Raw genomic sequence first — 18,400 nt, 5'->3', positions numbered from 1 at the left:
GGATATAGCTCGGTGGTACAGCACTTACCTAACATGCGCAAGGCCCTGGGTTCGATCCCAGCACCAAAAAAGAAAATGTATATATATAAATATATACATCTTCATAAACCTAAGTATCAATGTTTGAAAATAAAATCAGATGCCTCCCCCATCACTTCTAAAGTACTGGAAAAATGCTTTTCATTTCAAAAGGTACAAAAAGCAATCTCTTCTGATGATCAGAGCCTGAGTGAGCAGTAAGAAATGTGTTCCCTGTTAGTTTTTATCATCATTGTGACCAAAAATAACATAAGGGAGGAAGGTTTCTTTGCTCGTGATTTCATAAGGTTCAGTCACCATGGTGGGGAAAACATGGGGAAGCAGTTCATGTCATGGTGGACAGGAAGCAGAGTAGAGCAGAGCAGGAACAGGAGGAGCCAAGGCAATATAAAAGCCCCAAGGACATGTGACATACTTCAACCAGGCCCCACCTTCCACAGTTCTACCACCTCCCGACCAGTCTATTTAAATTTCAAATCCATCCATGGATTCATTATATCAGAACCCTCATGATCTGGTATCTGGAAATTCCCTCAGACACACCCAGAGATGTGCTTTACTAATCTAGGTATTTCTCAATCAAGTTGACAATGAAGACTAACCATCGCACCCTCTGTCACATCCTATTTCCATCTTCCTAAGGGAGTCCTCCATGTTCAACCCTTACCCATCCAGCTGCTTCACTTCATTCTTTTTGTTCAAAGATACTTTGAAAAAGAAAATAGCATAACATGCTAAGGGGAAAAACTTGGCAAGGATGTATGCCACACTATAAACAATGGTTTTTGGAATAAAAAGGACTTTTAATAGTTCTAAATTCCTGATATTTAGATTCAAAAGAACATATGTTCTTATAATCAGGGAAAAAATCTGATTTTGTTTTTATAAGAGAAATTGGTGATGAATTACCTTGTTGAAATATAACTTTTCAGAAGAAATTCAAATGGCCAGAAAACACATGAAAAAATGCTCACCATCTCTAGCAATAAAGGAAATGCAAATTAAAACCACACTAAGATTCCACCTCACCCCTGTTAGAATAGCCATCATCAGCAACACCACCAACAACAGGTGTTGGCGAGGATGCGGGGAAAAAGGAACCCTCTTACACTGTTGGTGGGAATGTAGACTAGTACAACCACTCTGGAAAAAAATTTGGAGGCTACTTAAAAAGCTGGACATCGATCTACCATTTGATCCAGCAATACCACTCTTGGGGATATACCCAAAAGACTGTTACTCCAGAGGCACCTGCACATCCATGTTTATTGCGGCACTATTCACAATAGCCAAGTTATGGAAACAGCCAAGATGCCCCAGCACTGACGAATGGATTAAGAAAATGTGGTATCTATACACAATGGAATTTTATGCAGCCATGAAGAAGAACGAAATGTTATCATTCGCTGGTAAATGGATGGAATTGGAGAACATCATTCTGAGTGAGGTTAGCCTGGCTCAAAAGACCAAAAATCGTATGTTCTCCCTCATATGTGGACATTAGATCAAGGGCAAACACAACAAGGGGATTGGACTATGAGCACATGATAAAAGCGAGAGCACACAAGGGAGGGGTGAGGATAGGTAAGACACCTAAAAAACTACCTAGCATTTGTTGCCCTTAATGCAGAGAAACTAAAGCAGATACCTTAAAGCAACTGAGGCCAATAGGAAAAGGAGACCAGGAACTAGAGAAAAGGTTAGATTAAAAAGAATTAACCTAGAAGGTAACACCCACGCACAGGAAATCAATGTGAGTCAATGTCCTGTATAGCTATCCTTATCTCAACCAGCAAAACCCCTTGTTCCTTCCTATTATTGCTTATACTCTCTCTACAACAAAATTAGAGATAAGGGCAAAATAGTTTCTGCTGGGTATTGAGGGGGGGAGCGGGAGGGGGTGGAGTGGGTGGTAAGGGAGGGGGTGGGGGCAGGGGGGAGAAATAAACCAAGCCTTGTATGCACATATGAATAATAAAAGAAAAATGAAAAAAAAAAAGAAATATAACTTTTCTCCAGTCATCTTCATGTTGGTAACTTATTTTATAGATACTCATCCACTTTGATTACAGTGAGACAAAATATCCCTATTTCTGTATTATATATATTTTTGTACTTATTTAGCAAACAAAATACTTTCTACTTTCTTTTCTTATCATGTGAAGAATTTGCTCTCTGAGTTGTAAGAATGGAAAAACCTATTTGGCTTTTTATTTTATTTTTTTGGTGGCACTGGGTTTTGAACTCAGGGCCTCATACTTACTAGGCAGGCGCTCTACCACTTTAGCCACGCTGCCAGTCCAGAAAAACCTATTTGTAAATGTCAAGTGTAGTGAAATTCTACTTAATTTGAAAGTGAAAGTCAAAGATGAGATGTTGAGGGGAAAAAACAGTACTGCTTAATTATATGTAGAAAGGTAACTTGGTGCCAGGACATTTAGTTAGTACAAAGAACAGAAACAAATCACACAATGAACCAGTTCTAAAATGATGTCTGCGTTTTTAATTTTGTAAAAGCCATGTTCACAGCACACTCCAAGCAATGGTCTGCTGTCTTTTTGTTAAACAGAGTACGTCAGAAAACAAAACAAAAAAATTTTAAATGATTGTTTTAAAAATTAGTTCTCTGAAATTTCTGTAAACCCAATAACTACTAGTCAGCTAAATCTTTTTGTTTCAGAGTAGTAAACATTTCAGAAGTGTAATGAGACTACCCAAAATCACACATCTCTAATTCAGTTAAAAGCTATAACAGAAACAAAAATACTTTTCTGGAAAGAACATATTTGACATTTTAAAATAATGTTAAAAGAAGAGCTTTTTCAAATGTAAACCATGTCTAGGTTTTCACTTTCTACTACCTGACAGAAAGTTTGGATCTTTAGTGGTTCCAATGCAACCTCAGTAAGGAAGAATAAGGCTGTAGACAATGAACTTCAGTCCTAACGAAGCCAGAGTACTTTCCCAGTGCCCTACTTGCTTTTTTTATGTAGTGTCTGGCCAGTGCTTTAACTATTAAAAGTGAGGTCAGATAGCTCAAATTAGTTGGTTAATGTGATACCCAACTTGCTTTATATATATTTTTTATCCTCTGATTACTTAATACCTCTAGTTTGCTGTTTCTCTCAAAAATCAATCATCAATACATACATAGTTTTAGTTGAAATGTAAACTAAAACCTGTTTCATCAACTTCACTAAAATATGTCAAACATGGCTCTTATTTTCTGTCCTTCCAAAGAGTGATTTACTTTTTCATTATAAATGTAAATCAGCCAGACCATGAGTTACATTCCAACCACTTAACCTAAATGTAGAAAAGTTAAAAGTTAAATTTTAAAATGTGGTTGATTATGAAGTTTTCTGAGGGGTGAGGAGGGCAATACTGGGTTTTGAACTCAGAGCTTCACACTTGCTAGGCAGGCGCTCTACTACTTGAGCCATGCCTCCAGCCCAAGAAGTTCTTATATATTTTCCTCTTTCAGAAACCTATGATGACTTTAAAAGTAAAATTCCGTTCATTTTCTCTATGTACCAATAAAAAGTACATTGCTTATATCTATTTCCATCAGCCCTTCTGAAACAAGTTTTCATTTATAACACCCATTAAGAAGAAGAAATTTTCCTTTAGAATACTGGTCACAGTTTAGAAAAAGAATTAAAAAGGGCTAATTTTAGGCTGAATAATATTTGATAAAGGATGCAACTCAAAACAGGGAGGTAAATAAAGCAAACATGCCATCATAAAGCCTCCCTTGTAAACACATCTGTCCTTTCCTCCCACATTTGGAAATGTTCCCTAAGTTTTAAAAATTATCATCAAGACATTTTATATCACGAGCCGTGTAAAATTCGGTCTCCTTCAGCTGGATGAGCTGTAGCTGTTAAAGAACTGTATTATCCTGATCGTAAGATGAGAGGTAGTGACATTTTATTCTCTCAATGCCGAGCTAAAAATTCCACACATCTGGCACATGAGTTACAAGGGGGGAAAGCACAGAAGCACCATTGTACACTCCTCCTCTGTTGGTATTCCAAGTCACCCACTCTTCAGTTGCATTCGGCAGCTGACAGTCTCCACTGCATTGACACGGAAAGCAGTGGGTGATGATGCTATTCAGCATACAGCACTGGTGGGTCTCCATCATCTTTCAAAAATGAAGCAGCTTTCCTTCCATTCTTCTGAACATGGTCTTCATTCATTTTCTCCAAAGCTTCTATCTACAAAAGCAATTGAATACAGTTCATTTGACATCCACTTGTCAAATTTCTACCTCACATAAAGCATACCTCAGGGTGAGGCAGGGTTTTTGCTCTCTAACACGAGACCATTCCTGAAGATGGGGGCCTTGAATTAGTTTCTCAAAGTATCTGTGCACATATGTACGCAAATATCCTTGTGTGTTTTTTACTTGACTGTACTACCAGCGTCAATACTTAAAATCTCTGTAGGAGCTAGCAAATGGAATCTGATAGGTCTTGCTGTATACTCTATGAGCTTTCCAGGAACAGGAAACAGGGAATCCCACCCTTCTCTGAACAACAGTACCACCAACTCACTGAGCCACTGTACTGTGCTACATGCTGAATTTACCACCTTTCTGTCACCTCTCCTCTGGCCTTAGGTTCCAGCAGAGCTTGGCAGAACTAAGTCATACTGGAGAGTTTTGGAACTCTCTGAATGTATTTTCTGCTTTGGTAAAATGCTGGGTGCAGTTAGCTGCTGCCTTCTGTTTTAGTTTTTGTTCTGGATGGAGGAAGGGTTTTTTGTTGTTATGTTTCTATGGCTCTGATATTATAATATTATAAAGAGGGAGTATTTATAAGGATGGCCACTTCTAACTGTGTTTTCTGTGAAGGGCAGGAACCATATGTTCATGTGTTTTACTGCTTCTGTATCACTCAGAATGTTCCCTAGTCATCTTCCTCATTCTTAAAACAGGGGAAACAGGGTTCAACTGGAAATGTGGTTATTTGTTCATCCTAACCAAACTGTGAATACCTTGAAGAAGTGTTTTGCTATAAGCTTATTCTAAGTTTTCAGTATGAAAAGGACCCAAAGCATCTCAAGAAAAGAAAAATCTCAAATTAATCCTGTCAGGGGAGAGGGAAGCATAACGTGGGCTCTGGGTTTGGATGTCTCCTCTATGCAGCGTTCCATCACCAGCAAGGCAAACAGACTTGTACATCACCTACCTCAGCTAAGAAATCAGCTTCATTATCTGCTGAGATGTTCAAGCCTGAAACAGCATTGAAGAGTTCCCGTTCATTGAGGGCCTCTTTTACTCCTCCTTTCTGATAAAACTAGTAATGAGATGTATGCAAGTCAATAAGGGACATAAGCAAGGTTCTCTTATAAACTAAACGGGATACTCCTAAGACACCACTGGGTTCCTTCCATCATTTTTCAAACATTCATTTTCCAACTTCAAGTTTAACTATGCTCAGGTTCTACTTGGTTTTGTCCTTTCCTACACATTCATTCTGTCTTCTGAATTTAGATTGTCACACTGCACCTTCATTGGCTACGAAAATTGGTACTCTATAAAAAATTGTTTGGCACTGTTTTGAATGTGTTGACACAATATACTCACTAAATTTTGTGAATTAAAATTTTCAAGCAGGCTCAGAGATTATTTCCAATATAAATATATTCTATTATTTAGAAAGATCATTCTTATCTGAATCTGTTGCTAACATGTCATTTCCCTTAAAAATGACACTCAAATGTGACCCAGTTCCTTGCTTACTGAGTTTTACCTCCCCTAGTTTTACTCAGTTTCTCAGTAACAGTGATCAAACACTTCCCCTCTAAAACCACCCCCTTCTAGGGGTGGCAGTAAGCATGCAGGCTCACTATGTACCAGCTTCTGTTTAAGCAGTATGTATGAATTACATGTCTACTTGACTGCTTAAATATTAGGAGCCCAAACAAGACATCCCTTGGAAATTTTGCTCAAATGTGAGACATGGAATTGAAATCTTGCTGAAAATTAAACTTGACAAACTGATCTTTATATCCTTATCTGGAAGGCAACCAGTATCCCTTCCTTCAATTTCTATGAATATGGTCCTCCTACTTATCTTAGAAGTGAAAAAAACATTTGAACCTGTTACAAAAAGACATAGTGGTTCACATGCCTACCTGTGAAACATTCCTACAGTCACGGAACAAGAACTCCAGGCCATGAGGATGGGTTGGTTCTACTGACTGACTGACATCAATCAACCAAACCTATTCAACAGAGAGCACAAACTGATGTATTTACATTCGATAACTTACATCAGGTGATTTAACATGAATGTTAGCCACACGTACTGCTCACCTTTCCAGCATGCCATAGCATGTTATACTCGCTGAGGTCGGCATGTACCAGAGTACATTCATTGTACAACTTCTGCATCAACTGTGAGGAGAGAAGGCAGACACTTTGGAAATGAACCAATTCTAATTATCAGTACAGTTAAAGTGTGTGTGTGTATACACACACAAACATTTCCCAGAAAAACAAAGTCAAGTTAAAAAACTTATTTCATCTCTCCCCCACCTAGGGATAGCATTCAAACCCAGGGCCTTGTTCATACTAGACAAGTGCTCTCTCACTTGTCTACATCCACAGCCCCAAAGACTTATTTCCTCTTTACTGGATATAATCTAGGATTAGGCATTTGCTGTCATTGTTTAGACAGGACAATGGAGGGAATCAGTGTGTGACACACTACTTCTTTGCCCTTAGCACAGCAAAATCAGTAGGCAAAGGGTCAGATTTGGATTCCCAAACAGGTGAGATGGCAGCCATGTCTGTGGTCACTAACCAGAGGACTGAGGTAAGACACTTCCCTCCATAAAAGGACAAATGTTCCATTAAGACCTTTAGGGGTGTCTGTATATTTGTTTTCCCCTTTTCTTTAACTTCTTGCTTTCCATCTCAGCTCACTCTTCTGTTCTCAATATTACCATTGTTATTATTACAAGCTAGAAAATACTTAATTACACACAGTACAGGGACAGTAACAACACCAAGGACAATGACAGGAAGACAGAAAAAACAAGGAAACCAGTTTCCCCACAGCAAAAAATTAGTACAGGAACCAGAGGGGAATGAAGAGAACAGAAACTCAGAGCCAGACTCCAATAAAATGAAGATAAACTATGCCAAAGGACCCAATGAAGCCTACAAGAATAATTTAAAAGAAGACATACTACAAGTACTCAATGAGAATTTTATAGAGATGATACTGGATAGGGTCAACCAAAATGTACAGGAGACACTCAAGAAATTCCAAGACAATAAAAATAGAGAATTTGAAAAAGCAAAAGAAGAAATAAAGGAAACCATAGAAGCACTGTATAAACACCAAAGTGAAAGAGAGAACACAATGAATAAATGGATAAATGAACTCAGGACAAAAATAGACAACAATAAAGAAGAAAACAGCCAGGATATGGAAAACCTCAGAAAAAAGAACGAAACAGAACTGCAAAACAAAACGGAAAGCCAATCCAGCAGAATAGAACAAACAGAAGACAGAATCTCAGAACTTGAAGATGAAATGGTAATTAAAGGAAAAACCGAAGAACTATTAATTAAACAACTCAAGACCTGTGAAAAGAAAATGCAAGAACTCACCGACTCCATCAAAAGACCAAACTTGAGAATCATGGGCATCGAAGAAGGAGAAGAGGTGCAAGCGAAGGGAATGCGTAATATATTCAACAAAATAATAATGGAAAATTTCCCAAATCTAGAGAAAGATATTCCCATACAAATGCAAGAGGCCTCCAGGACACCAAACAGACCAGATCAAAATAGAACTACTCCACGACATATCATCATTAAAACAACAAGTTCAGAAACTAAGGAAAGAATATTGAAGGCTGCAAGAGAGAAAAAACAAGTAACATACAAAGGTAAACCCATCAAAATCACAGCAGACTTCTCAACAGAAACATTAAAAGCAAGAAGAGCGTGGGGTGAGATCTTCCGGGCACTGAATGAAAATAACTTCAACCCCAGGATACTCTACCCAGCAAAGCTATCATTCAAAATAGATGGAGCAATAAAAGTCTTCCATGATAAGCAGAAACTAAAACAATATGTGACCACAAAGCCACCATTACAAAAGATTCTGCAAGGGATCCTGCACACAGAAAGTGACACCCAACTTAACCATGAAAAGGCAGGCAGCACCAAACCACAGGATAAGAAAAAGCAAGACAGTAGAGAGTAACATCAAGTTAGGTACACACAATCAAACCTTCAAACAACTAAGATAACTAAATGGCAGGAATCACCACATACCTATCAGTACTAACACTTAATGTCAATGGACTTAATTCACCCATCAAAAGACACCGTTTGACAAAATGGATTAAAAAAGAAGATCCAACAATTTGTTGCTTACAGGAGACTCATCTCACCGACAGAAATAAGCATATGCTTAGGATGAAAGGCTGGAAGAAGATTTACCAAGCTAATGGCCCCCGAAAACAAGCAGGAGTAGCAATACTTATCTCTGACAAAGTAGACTTCAAACCTACATTGATCAAACGAGACAAAGAAGGACATTCCATACTAATAAAAGGGGAAATAGACCAAAAGGAAATAATAATCATCAATCTGTACGCACCCAATGTCAACGCACCCAATTTCATCAAACATACCCTAAAAGACCTAAAAGCATATATAAACGCCAACACAGTGGTTGTGGGAGACTTTAACACTCCATTATCATCAATAGATAGGTCATCCAAACAAAAACTCAATAAAGAAATCCAAGATCTAAAATATGCAATAGATCAAGTGGACCTAGTAGATGTCTATAGAACATTTCATCCAACCTCTACACAATATACATTCTTCTCAGCAGCCCATGGAACCTTCTCCAAAATAGATCATATCCTAGGGCACAAAGCAAGCCTCAGCAAATATAAGAAAATAGAAATAATACCGTGCATACTATCTGACCACAATGCAGTAAAAGTAGAACTCAACAACAAAAGTAAAGACAAAAAACATGCAAACAGCTGGAAACTAAATAACTCATTACTTAATGAAGAATGGATCATCGATGCAATAAAAGAGGAAATTAAAAAGTTCCTAGAAGTCAATGAAAATGAAAACACAACCTACCGGAACCTATGGGACACAGCTAAGGCAGTCTTGAGAGGAAAGTTTATAGCCATGAGTGCATATATTAAAAAGATTGAAAGATCCCAAATCAATGACCTAATGATACATCTCAAACTCCTAGAAAAACAAGAACAAGCAAATCCCAAAACAAATAGAAGGAGAGAAATAATAAAAATAAGAGCTGAAATCAACGAAATAGAAACCAAAAAAACCATACAAAGAATTAATGAAACAAAAAGTTGGTTCTTTGAAAAAATAAACAAGATCGATAGACCCCTGGCAAACCTGACTAAAATGAGGAGAGAAAAAACCCAAATTAGTAGAATCAGGAATGCAAAAGGGGAGATAACAACAAACACCATGGAAATCCAGGAAATCATCAGAGACTACTTTGAGAACCTATATTCAAATAAATTTGAAAATCTAAAAGAAATGGACAGATTTCTAGATACATATGATCATCCAAAACTGAACCAAGAGGAAATTAATCACCTGAATAGACCTATAACACAAAATGAAATTGAAGCAGCAATCAAGAGTCTCCCCAAAAAGAAAAGTCCAGGACCTGATGGATTCTCTGCTGAATTCTATCAGACCTTTAAAGAAGAACTGATACCAACCCTCCTTAAACTGTTCCATGAAATAGAAAGGGAAGGAAAACTGCCAAACACATTTTATGAAGCCACTATTACACTTATCCCAAAACCAGGCAAAGACACCTCCAAAAAGGAGAACTATAGGCCAATCTCCTTAATGAACATTGATGCAAAAATCCTCAACAAAATAATGGCAAACCGAATTCAACAAAACATCAAAAAGATTATTCACCACGACCAGGTAGGCTTCATCCCAGAGATGCAGGGGTGGTTCAACATACGAAAATCAATAAACGTAATAAACCACATTAACAGAAGCAAAGACAAAAACCACTTGATCATCTCAATAGACGCAGAAAAAGCCTTTGATAAGATCCAACATCATTTCATGATAAAAGCTCTAAGAAAACTAGGAATAGAAGGAAAGTTCCTCAACATTATAAAAGCTATATATGACAAACCTACAGCCAGCATTATACTTAACGGAGAAAAATTAAAACCGTTCCCTCTAAAATCAGGAACCAGACAAGGATGCCCACTATCTCCACTCCTATTCAACATAGTACTGGAATTCCTAGCCAGAGCAATTAGGCAAGAAGAAGGAATAAAAGGAATACAAATAGGTAAAGAAACTGTCAAAATATCCCTATTTGCAGACGACATGATCCTATACCTTAAAGACCCAAAAAACTCTACTCAGAAGCTTCTAGACATCATCAATAGCTATAGCAAAGTAGCAGGATATAAAATCAACATAGAAAAATCATTAGCATTTCTATACACTAACAATGAGCAAACGGAAAAAGAATGTATGAAAACAATTCCATTTACAATAGCCTCAAAAAAAATCAAATACCTAGGTGTAAACCTAACAAAAGATGTGAAAGACCTCTACAAGGAAAACTATACACTTCTGAAGAAAGAGATTGAGGAAGACTATAGAAAGTGGAGAGATCTCCCATGCTCATGGATTGGTAGAATCAACATAGTAAAAATGTCGATACTCCCCAAAGTAATCTACATGTTTAATGCAATTCCCATCAAAATTCCAATGACATTCATTAAAGAGATTGAAAAATCTACTGTGAAATTTATATGGAAACACAAGAGGCCACGAATAGCCAAGGCAATACTCAGTCAAAAGAACAATGCAGGAGGTATCACAATACCTGACTTCAAACTATATTACAAAGCAATAACAATAAAAACAGCATGGTACTGGCACAAAAACAGACATGAAGACCAGTGGAACAGAATAGAGGATCCAGATATGAAGCCACACAACTATGAGCAACTTATCTTTGACAAAGGAGCTAAAAATATACGATGGAGAAATAGCAGCCTCTTCAACAAAAACTGCTGGGAAAACTGGTTAGCAGTCTGCAAAAAACTGAAACTAGATCCATGTATATCACCCTATACCAAGATTAACTCAAAATGGATCAAGGATCTTAATATCAGACCCCAAACTCTTAAGTTGATACAAGAAAGAGTAGGAAATACTCTGGAGTTAGTAGGTATAGGTAAAAACTTTCTCAATGAAACCCCAGCAGCACAGCAACTAAGAGATAGCATAGATAAATGGGACCTCATAAAACTAAAAAGCTTCTGTTCATCAAAAGAAATGGTCTCTAAACTGAAGAGAACACCCACAGAGTGGGAGAAAATATTTGCCAATTATACATCAGACAAAGGACTGATAACCAGAATATACAGGGAACTTAAAAAACTAAATTCTCCCAAAACTAATGAACCAATAAAGAAATGGGCATGTGAACTAAACAGAACTTTCTCAAAAGAAGAAATTCAAATGGCCAGAAAACACATGAAAAAATGCTCACCATCTCTAGCAATAAAGGAAATGCAAATTAAAACCACACTAAGATTCCACCTCACCCCTGTTAGAATAGCCATCATCAGCAACACCACCAACAACAGGTGTTGGCGAGGATGTGGGGAAAAAGGAACCCTTTTACACTGTTGGTGGGAATGTAGACTAGTACAACCACTCTGGAAAAAAATTTGGAGGCTACTTAAAAAGATGGACATCGATCTACCATTTGATCCAGCAATACCACTCTTGGGGATATACCCAAAAGACTGTTACTCCAGAGGCACCTGCACATCCATGTTTATTGCGGCACTATTCACAATAGCCAAGTCATGGAAACAGCCAAGATGTCCCAGCACTGACGAATGGATTAAGAAAATGTGGTATCTATACACAATGGAATTTTATGCAGCCATGAAGAAGAACGAAATGTTATCATTCGCTGGTAAATGGATGGAATTGGAGAACATCATTCTGAGTGAGGTTAGCCTGGCTCAAAAGACCAAAAATCGTATGTTCTCCCTCATATGTGGACATTAGATCAAGGGCAAACACAACAAGGGGATTGGAGTATGAGCACATGATAAAAGCGAGAGCACACAAGGGAGGGGTGAGGATAGGTAAGACACCTAAAAAATTAGCTAGCATTTGTTGCCCTTAACACAGAGAAACTAAAGCAGATACCTTAAAAGCAACTGAGGCCAATAGGAAAAGGGGACCAGGTACTAGAGAAAAGGTTAGATCAAAAAGAATGAACCTAGAAGGTAACACACACGCACAGGAAATCAATGTGGGTCAATGCCCTGTATAGCTATCCTTATCTCAACCAGCAAAACCCCTTGTTCCTTCCTATTATTGCTTATACTCTCTCTACAACAAAATTAGAGATAAGGGCAAAATAGTTTCTGCTGGGTATTGAGGGGGGGAGCGGGAGGGGGTGGAGTGGGTGGTAAGGGAGGGGGTGGGGGCAGGGGGGAGAAATGAACCAAGCCTTGTATGCACATATGAATAATAAAAGAAAAAAAAAAAAAAAAAAAAAAAAAAAAAAAGACCTTTAGGGGTATATACAATGCCAAAGTGAAAAGCAGTTCCTGCCAGACATGGTAGAAAAGAGATGTGCTTCTTTGTTTTTGTTTCTTTGAGACAGGGTCTTGTTACATAGCCCATGCTAGCCTCAAACTCTGGATTCTCAAAACACCCACAAACTGATGATATAAAGACAACTCTTTGATGTTAATATTCCTTTACAAACTTCAGTTTGCCCTTGTTATGACACCTTGAACTAGTACTATTTAATTTTTTTCTCTTTTTTAAAATGGGGTTTCACTATGTTTTCCAGACTAGCCTCAAATCTCTGGGCTCAAATGACCTCCTGCCTAATCATCCCGAGCAGCTGGGGCCACAGGCATGTACTATAGCACTTAGCCAGAGGAAATATTTTAAACCTCAGCGTCTGAGTGCTGCCACAGGTGCAACTTACATGAAGAGTTTGATAGTAGGCTTCTTTCATTTCTTCACTACTAAGCTTTACTTCTTTTAATTTAGGGGCTGGAACTTGATCATGCCCAATAAAAGACATTACTAAAATGTGTTTCTTGAGCAGTACAACTGTTGGACAAGGAATTCCGGCTCTTCGCATTCTACACAGAAAGAAATGATTAAGAATATGAAGATCAGAAGAAGAAAAGAGGTCATTTATCCAACAGATACCTAATGTGGGCCTGTAATAAGTAGGCACTATGATCTACCTGGTGATACGGAAATACAAAAAGTGCCACCCAGACTCTGCCTGTAAGGAACCTATACACTGGTGGAATGACAGTCACGTGAAAAAAGAAGTAGGGGCTAGCATGTGTTACACATGCTTTAGCAGAGGTGTGAATTGGCACTATGGGAGCACATAGCATTTTAGAACAGGAGATGACCTAGCCAGATTAGGACAGTGTGTGGAAACATGTGAAGCCATTCAAGAGCACAGCCCATTTGGGAATACAGATCAGTCAATCCACCTGGATCTGTAATGGGGAAGGGCAAGTGGGGTGAGGCTATAGAGACAGACAAGCTCCATGTCATGAAAAGTCTCCAAATTCACACTAAAGGCTATGGAAAGCTGCTGAAGAGTCTTAAGAAAGGCAGGAATGAACGCAAAGTAGTAAAGAAAAGAGATCAAAGAGAAGCAGGATTGCCTAAGAAATTTATTCTACTTGGAAGTTCTAAGGAAAAGAATTTTGCAACTAGTAAATACGGATAATTACTTTTGAAATATCTTCGGAAAATAACAAACTAAATTCAGTTTTCAATAGATAACGGGAAGATGTAGTAATGAGTAAGGTTATGTACTCAATCTCTAGGTTGATAAAATACATTCCTTAATAGCAAATAAACTGCTTAGAGAATTGAGAACCAAATCTAAGAAATTAAAGCGAAGTACAACTTGACTGGTTGAGACCCTACCCACAACATATTTATAAAACAGATGTATTAGGCAACATAATTGGAAATAAAAAGGGAAGTCACTATTTGTACTAAGTCTAACATTTTAATAATAGAAGATGGATATTTTAATTCTTGAAAAAGATGATTTAAAAGTGGATAGATATACAATAAAATGTCTAGGCAGAAAATGCCATAGTTTCCCTCAAATGCCACTGGGGAAAGAGAAAAGAAAATGGCCTTTCATCTTGAAAGTCTGAATTCAGTTATATACATGGAAATGTTTTCTTATAAACAACCTCATTAAACATTAGAATTTCAAGGTCTTCCATTATTTCTATAAGCGACTTTAAAAGAAAGCATGGATCTTTTGCCTGGCTTGTAGTCTTGATAAAAAAAAAATTCCCATGATTACCTCTAGCACAGTAACTTTCTTTACCTTGTGAGATTGTGCATTTCTTTTTCTGCCCACATGCGGATGATCTTACGTGGATTTAATTTACTGAAGCGATCTTTAAACCTGAAGTCATCTTTAATATATTTGTCACGATTCTTAAACTCATTAAGGGTTGTTTTGAAAACCTTGATGGCACATTCTGTAGGTACAGCTTTACCCTCTTCCTTTTCATCCTCCATGCTAAAAAAAAGAAAAAGTAAGTCAGTATAAGTTACCAGCTCACAGTAAAAACTTTGCTTTCTTAAGTTCTAGGGTTTTTTTAAGTCTTCTAGTTTTTGATCTTAATAAAAACCTTAGACTTTTTTGTTTTGAGACAAGATCTCACTGTGTTCCCCAGCCTGGCCTCAAACTCCTGGACTCAAAAGATACTCCTGCCTCAGCCTCCCAAGAAGCATCCTGGACTATAGGCACATACTATCATCCTTGGCTGTTTTTTTTTGTTTGTTTGTTTGGCAGCACTGGGGTTTGAACTTAGGCATGTACCCTGCCATTTCAGCCACTCCACAAGCCCTTTTTTGTGTTGGGTGTTTTTGAGATAGGGTCTCATGAAATATTTGCCCAGGGCTGGTTTCAACATTGTTATTTCTGATCTCTGCCTTCTGAGTAGCTAGAATTACAGGCTTGAGCCACTGGTGCCTATTATGCTTTTTTTTTTTTTTAATAAAATTTCAAAAAAATTGTCAGCTGGTTTTGAACAATCTATAATACAATGGTTCTCATTTAATGGCTATGGAATCAAGCTTGAGAAACAATGAAAAGACACGCACCTTAAAACAGACTACAGTCACCCATGATGGTGCAGGAATAAAATCCAATAGAAGCAACAGCTTTTAAAAACAACTCTTTCAACTAGTAGCAGATATAAAGCTAAAGGGTCCTTGCTCTGTGAGTGGCAAAGAAGGCAAGAGAAAACAAAAGGAGCATGGACAGGTTCCTTCGGGTTAGGGGCAAATACTATTACGATGCTGTCTTTCTGTTCCTCTTTAAAAGATACATAGAGAAATATCTTCACATGGATAAACATCTGTAGATGGAAAGCTGCATATATTTTACAACTAGTTTTTGGCTCTTGACGCTGGGGTTTTCTGTGTATTTTTAAAATGCAGCTTGAGATCTAACTTTATCATGACACCTTCCCTGAATGTACTTGGCAATGATCTTGCTCTGTCTCTATGCCTAGCCCCTACGAAGTCTCTCTTACAAAACTGTACAGTGACATACTTATCTTTTACTGACTACACCCATTCTTGCTGTAATGTTCTCCTCCTGACTATGGCATAGTTCTTTGGCACAGCAAGTGTTTAGCATACACAAGGCCCTGAGTTCATCCTCAACACCAAAAATAAATAAATAAATTAAGAATAATGAAAAAAAACCCCAACTTTTGTTGATTTCTTGGCCACCCTGAGATTGATAGTGATAGAAACTGGAAGAACTCTGTAAACGACAGAATTCTAAGCTAGTCTCCTAGATTCTGGTACCCTAGTATGTACACCCTGTATAACATCTTCTCCTTGAGTGTGGGTTGGACAGCCCTCCCTGGACTAGATTATATTATGTGGCTGAAACATATTAAGACTCAGTCTCTGCAGAATGGAGTGAGAGGTTCTCCTGCTGGTTTTGACATGAGCTACCATGTGAAAGGGCCGGAATCTATAGAGGTCAGAAAATGTAAGAAGGCCCTGGCTGACAGCTAAGAGAGTGGGGACCTCAGTCCTATAGATGCAAAGAACTGCATGGTACTAAGGGTAGAGGATTCCAGGCTTCAGAAAGGAACATAGCCAGGTCAACACTTAGACTGAGTCTAGGCAGAGACCTCAGTTAGACAGAGAACCCCGCTAAACCATACCTGGACTTCCAGTCAGCAGTACCTATGAAATGATAAATGGATGTTGTTTTAAGCTACTAAAGTTTTGGTAATTCATTATAAAGCACAGAAAACTATTTAGTTTTTTGAAAGCATTCATTTTCTGTTGTATAAAACTGAATGCTCTCTCTAGTTTTTGTTGTTGTTTTTCCTTGCAGTACTGGGGTTAGAACTCAGGGCCCTGCACTTGCGAGGCAGGTGCTCTATCACTTGAGCCATGCCACCAGTTCACTCTCTAGTTTTGATAATTTACAAATGCCAAAGTACAGTTATGATACCAATTTTACCAGAAGGAAAGAGCCATTCATTACATCAAAGTAAAATAGAAAACCGTTAAGGATGAGTGAGGCAGTTGACAAAAACAACAAATCAACAACAAAAAACAGCCAAGCAAGCACCAGAAAGAATGTATAATCTTAATCACAAATAAATGCACACCAAAATATCAAGATACTACTTTTCATTTTTCACACTGACAGAAAATATGAAATTTGATATAGCATTGGTAAGAATAACAGAAACGGGCTCACACTGCTGGAGGCAGCATAAATTAGGCTTCTCACAGGCAATCTGGAAGCATCTCCTAACAATCAGAATGTACACAACTTGCAGATTTGTCCAGCTCTTGGGGGAAATGCATTTGCTTTACCATTAAAAGGCAAACACAGGGCTGGCAGAGTGGCTCAAGGGGTAGAGCACCTGCCTAGCAAGCATGAGGTTCTTTTTTTTTTTTTTCATTTTTCTTTTATTATTCATATGTGCATACAAGGCTTGGTTTATTTCTCCCCCCTGCCCCCACCCCCTCCCTTACCACCCACTCCACCCCCTCCTGCTCCCCCCCTCAATACCCAGCAGAAACTATTTTGCCCTTATCTCTAATTTTGTTGTACAGAGAGTATAAGCAATAATAGGAAGGAACAAGGGGTTTTGCTGGTTGAGATAAAGATAGCTATACAGGGCATTGACTCACATTGATTTCCTGTGCGTGGGTGTTACCTTCTAGGTTAATTCTTTTTGATCTAACCTTTTCTCTAGTACCTGGTCCCCTTTTCCTATTGGCCTCAGTTGCTTTAAGGTATCTGCTTTAGTTTCTCTGCATTAAGGGCAACAAATGCTAGGTAGTTTTTTAGGTGTCTTACCTATCCTCACCCCTCCCTTGTGTGCTCTCGCTTTTATCATGTGCTCATAGTCCAATCCCATTGTTGTGTTTGCCCTTGATCTAATGTCCACATATGAGGGAGAACATACTTTTTTTGGTTTTTTTGAGCCAGGCTAACCTCACTCAGAATGATGTTCTCCAATTCCATCCATTTACCAGCGAATGATAACATTTCGTTCTTCTTCATGGCTGCATAAAATTCCATTGTGTATAGATACCACATTTTCTTAATCCATTCGTCAGTGGTGGGGCATCTTGGCTGTTTCCATAACTTGGCTATTGTGAATAGTGCCGCAATAAACATGGATGTGCAGGTGCCTCTGGAGTAACAGTCTTTTGGGTATATCCCCAAGAGTGGTATTGCTGGATCAAATGGTAGATCGATGTCCAGCTTTTTAAGTAGCCTCCAAATTTTTTTCCAGAGTGGTTGTACTAGTCTACATTCCCACCAACAGTGTAAGAGGGTTCCTTTTTCCCCGCATCCTCGCCAACACCTGTTGTTGGTGGTGTTGCTGATGATGGCTGTTCTAACAGGGGTGAGGTGGAATCTTAGTGTGGTTTTAATTTGCATTTCCTTTATTGCTAGAGATGGTGAGCATTTTTTCATGTGTTTTCTGGCCATTTGAATTTCTTCTTTTGAGAAAGTTCTGTTTAGTTCACATGCCCATTTCTTTATTGGTTCATTAGTTTTGGGAGAATTTAGTTTTTTAAGTTCCCTGTATATTCTGGTTATCAGTCCTTTGTCTGATGTATAATTGGCAAATATTTTCTCCCACTCTGTGGGTGTTCTCTTAAGCATGAGGTTCTGAGTTCAAACCCTGGTACCATCCCCCCCCAAAAAAAAGGTAAGCACAACTTCAAGACTCTGACCATTGGTGTGACATA

The 18,400-nt window shown here is 38.2% G+C and overlaps 1 protein-coding gene across 1 annotated transcript in view; it reads right to left on the bottom strand.

Annotated features, from left to right (window-relative positions):
* Positions 1-2,515: 2,515 nt before the first annotated feature.
* The window catches only part of Riok3 (RIO kinase 3), a 29,133-nt gene continuing 13,248 nt past the window's right edge, over positions 2,516-18,400 (bottom strand). Inside the window, exons 8-13 of the mRNA XM_074070165.1 lie at positions 14,472-14,669; positions 13,080-13,239; positions 6,365-6,445; positions 6,184-6,273; positions 5,235-5,342; positions 2,516-4,259 (exon numbers count right to left, since the gene is read on the bottom strand). Coding sequence (XP_073926266.1) covers positions 4,152-4,259; positions 5,235-5,342; positions 6,184-6,273; positions 6,365-6,445; positions 13,080-13,239; positions 14,472-14,669 — 745 coding nt within the window. The 3' untranslated portion in view covers positions 2,516-4,151. The remainder of the gene's footprint in view (positions 4,260-5,234; positions 5,343-6,183; positions 6,274-6,364; positions 6,446-13,079; positions 13,240-14,471; positions 14,670-18,400) is intronic.

The sequence above is a fragment of the Castor canadensis genome, chromosome 4, assembly GCF_047511655.1.
Source record: "Castor canadensis chromosome 4, mCasCan1.hap1v2, whole genome shotgun sequence".
Classification (NCBI taxonomy): Eukaryota; Metazoa; Chordata; class Mammalia; order Rodentia; family Castoridae; genus Castor; species Castor canadensis.
The sequence above is the reverse complement of the archived record's forward strand: the minus strand, read 5'-3'. Positions and strand labels throughout refer to the sequence as shown.